At 40.4% G+C, this 4,021-nt stretch overlaps 1 protein-coding gene across 1 annotated transcript; it reads left to right on the top strand.

Moving 5' to 3' along the window:
- Window positions 1-242: 242 nt before the first annotated feature.
- Window positions 243-3,588, top strand: LOC126715258 (trihelix transcription factor ENAP1). Its single transcript, XM_050415769.1, has 2 exons — window positions 243-1,689; window positions 3,361-3,588. The coding sequence occupies exon 1, from the start codon at window positions 605-607 to the stop codon at window positions 1,679-1,681; it is 1,077 nt and encodes a 358-aa protein (XP_050271726.1). The 5' UTR covers window positions 243-604; the 3' UTR covers window positions 1,682-1,689; window positions 3,361-3,588.
- The last annotated feature ends 433 nt before the right edge of the window (window positions 3,589-4,021 follow it).

Here is a 4,021-nt window from a genome sequence, read left to right as displayed (position 1 = left end):
TCTCTCTACTATGTTGTAACTATCGTATTATTCATAAAAAAAAAAATAATAATAATAATTAAAAAAAAATAATAATAAGGGGGTACGTTATCATCCATCTCACACGATACCTGGGCTTTAGCCCACGTTTGCCACTTCGGTTTCTAGCAAATTTTCAGTGGCCAGCCTTCTGAAATCAAAGTTCCAATCCTACACGGCCCAGAAACCCAGTGTCAGTGTGGCACATGACAACTATACAAACACAACATATAGCTACGCGCACCGGTGACGCGTGGACAATCTACTGAAAACTGAAAAAGCGAAAACCAACGGCCACTTTAATTTAACACCACGCACGCACCCACCCCCGGTGCATTCTAGCTCCCGCCGATATTTTCCCCAAAAAGCCACCCGATTCAATCAGCCTCTCTCTCTTTCCTACCCGAAACTCTCAACTCTTTGTTCAAAAAATTTCGCCAGAAAAATAGAACAATTTAGGGTTTGCCAAGCCCTAACAAAAACGACACCGTCCTCAATTCCAAACCAAAACAAAAACCCTAACATTTCTCAAAATCAAAATTAGGGCTTGTTTGGTTCTATATCAATTTTATTGCAGGAAAAAAAAATGGATGACATTGAAGACGACGCGAGGTACCCTTCAAAGCCCTATTCTTTAAACCCATACAACCCACCTCGTCGCCCTAGAAATCCAATTCGCAATGCCCCTTTCTCTCACCCAATCTCCAATCGCTACGAAATCGAGGAAGACGACGACGACGACGAAAACGACGTCGTGTTGGAAGAAGCTTTGGACGACGAAGATGACGAAAACCCAGGTGGGTATTATCGGAATTTGGAAGGAGACGGTGAATTTGTCGACAGGCACTCAAAGAAGAGGAAGCTAAGGAATTCGATTCCCGAGTTCGAGTTCGACTTCGCTTCGGTGCCGAGGGGTAGTAGGAGCTCGAAGCCTCTGTATTCGGGTGCTGACTGGAATGAGCACGCGGTGTTTGTGTTGTTGGAGGTGTGGGGGGACAGGTTTCTCCAGTTGGGGAGGAAGAGCTTGAGGTCTGAGGACTGGAACGATGTTGCGGAGAAGGTATCGGAGGCGTCGAAGATGGAGAAGGATGAGTTGCAGTGTAGGACTATGTTGGATAAGCTGAAGAGGAAGTACAAGAAAGAGAAGGTTAAAGTTGAGGACTTTGGATTGAATTCTAGCAAATGGGTCTACTTTAAGAAGATGGATATGTTAATGGCTTCGTCGCCGAGGCAAGAGTGCGGGTTGGCGTGTGGGATTGATTCCGGGGAGTATGTGTTTATGAATACCCGGGTTTATTTGGAGAGGTCGAATGGGTTTGATGAGATGAGGGATAGTCCCGGGGAGTCGGAGAATGAGGAGGAGGAAGAGGAAGGGAATGGGTTGGATGAGAGGGGGGCAGTGAGAGGCTGCGGTGGAGATGGATTGTCCTATAAGGTGTTGGCGGATTCGATACAGAGGTTTGGGGAGATATATGAGAAGATTGAGAGTAGTAAGAGGCAGCAGATGATGGAGTTGGAGAAGATGAGGTTGGAGTTCCAGAGGGAGTTGGAGTTGCAGAAGAAGCAGATTCTGGAGAGGGCGCAAGTGGAGATTGCGAAAATGCAGGAAGAGGTGGAGGATGATGAGGATTCCGATGCTTCTGAAGAGAATGTCAGTGAGTGATGTTGGTGGTGGGTGTTTCCTTGATCTTACATGGCATGTTTGAATTATTTGTTATGATTGAATATGTTATTTGCTAGTATTTTTTTGAGAGAGATATTTGCTAGTATTAGATGTGAAAAATTAGGGAAAAATATTGTATTTGTTTTTATTCCTTTTTTGACAGCAGGTATTAATGATTAACCTATGCATCTCTTGTTTAAGGAAACATTTGATTTGCTTTGTCAAATTGTGTTGTGTTGACTTAGATCTTCAACTCTGGCTAGAATATGCAATTTGTAAGAAGTTGAAATTCAAGTTTAAATAATACATATGAAAACAAGTGTGAACCCTAATTATTTTACACTCATAAGGTATCTGGTTTTATGTAACCAAAGTGAAACGACTTCTACTTGGATTAATGGTTATGGATGTCAGTTTGTTCTCCATTGCATATTAGGACAGACATAACATAGTTGAGGTCATGTGATACTTTGTTTTTGTGAAAGGTTTAGTCCATTAGAAAAGAGAACATTGCAAACCTTTCAATTTAGATTGTATTGGACCTAAATGTGGTGGTTATGTTCTTGCAAAGGCGTTTGATATGGACCATTCCGTAGGTGGCTTTGCTCCCGTTTGATGTGATGCATATTTCAAAAGCATGGAGTAGCTAACAAACATTATGGAAACCTCTCTTGGGTTAATGCTTAAGGAGTGGAGTAGCTAGCAAACATTACGGAAATTTTTTAGGGTTAATTGCTTTACTTTAGTATTGCCTATAGCTTGTACTAATTTTTTTTTTAAGTGCCAATAACTTGTACTACTTGTTTGGTCCTTATTGCTAGCAGTAGGTGCGTGCTCTATTAGGTAAAGAGGCACCAGAAAAAAACAAGTTGACATAACTGCCTTTGGAGAGTGGAAGTTTTTCAACTATGTGCTATCTCTAAAATACTTTTTTTTTCACTGGATACCCATGTCTTTTTATTTATTTATTTCTTTTATGATAATTCAATAGTTGGGGGAGGGGGGGGGGGGGGGGGGGTGGGGGGGGGATTTGATCCCTAGAAGTCTCCGTTGGAAACATGATATCCATGTTTGTCCCAGTTAGTATTTCTCTTTGAGGTGATACCAAGAAGTGATTAAATTTTGGGAACAAGGATATTATCCATTGTCTTTGTTCTGTTTCTCCGTACTTTTTAACTTGCAGATAGTAGAAATAAGCTTTTCTCTTGGTCTGTGGAACTCTTGTACCTCATTGTTGCTAATGTTAGTGCTTTGTGGTGTCTGTCAGTGAAAAACCTGGTATTGAGGCCTGAGTTTTTCAACCTGCTGCATGTAGCCCATTATGCTTTTGCTTTTCTTAGTGGAGGGAACACATTTTTCTTGTAACGTAGGATCTTAATATGTGTGGATCAATTCTGTAATTTATCTGAACTTATACATATAGTCCTTTTTTAGTTGTCAGATCTACATCCTCTGCTGCTTCTTCCTGTTGGTTGCATTTTGATTAGTATATAAAACTGATGGGAATTTAATTGGTGGATTTTTGAGTTGCCAGTGATTTGAGGTTTTCTATGCATATAAATTAATTAACAACTTGGTAAACATATTTTTTGGCTGAAGCCATTTTCATATATATGATGGCATTTTACAGTCGGAGGTATTGGTAGTAATAGATTTTAATTGTTCACTTGTCTGAGCAGTTGAAATTTCTGAGCTGATGGTGGCATCGGGACCTGCTGCAAGGGTTTTGGAAAAAGAAGCATTTGCTCTCTGCTCAAGCAAGGGGTAGCTATCAGACCAAGGGTATGTTTGGGGAGGAGAGGGGAGGGGAAATGTTTGGAAGTTTCCGCTTTTAGGCAATGCTTTTGTATCAAGTGTATCATACTCTCCTGATTTATACTCATGGCTGTTCTCTTATGTTCTCTCAATTATCTGAGTTCATCTCTACTTTTTCCCCATCTCAGATAATTTCATGGCTTGCTAATTTAGTTTCTTGGCAATGCATTTCAATACAAATGCCAAATTAAATTCCTTTGGTAAAGGGCCATTGAGATCTGACTCAAATGGAATTTCCTTCCTTCGTAAAGGTGGAGAGTGGTTTGTGCATTCAAGACTCATGGAGTGCACGGGTAATTCACAAACTTAAAATAAAAAATAAAAAATTCTTGGCAAAGGATTCCATGTTAATGCCCCCTTTTCACATCTTCCCCTTAAACCAAAGATAAGTTTATGCAGTTGATTGAAAAAAGATGCAAGGGTAGATCTTGCTTGTATGAAGTTATACAAATTCAAGGGTAGATCTTGCTTGAATAGCTCTGGCTGAAGGCTCCCTTACGAACATATTTTGTTCTCTTTCTTAGA

Source organism: Quercus robur, chromosome 2 (genome assembly GCF_932294415.1).
Source record: "Quercus robur chromosome 2, dhQueRobu3.1, whole genome shotgun sequence".
Lineage (NCBI taxonomy): Eukaryota > Viridiplantae > Streptophyta > Magnoliopsida > Fagales > Fagaceae > Quercus > Quercus robur.
This window is presented reverse-complemented; position numbering and strand designations above follow the sequence as displayed.

What these genes read in the sequence shown, in the direction of transcription:
- LOC126715258 (XM_050415769.1), top strand. Translation starts at nt 605, where the DNA reads ATGGATGACATTGAAGACGACGCGAGGTACCCTTCAAAGCCCTATTCT.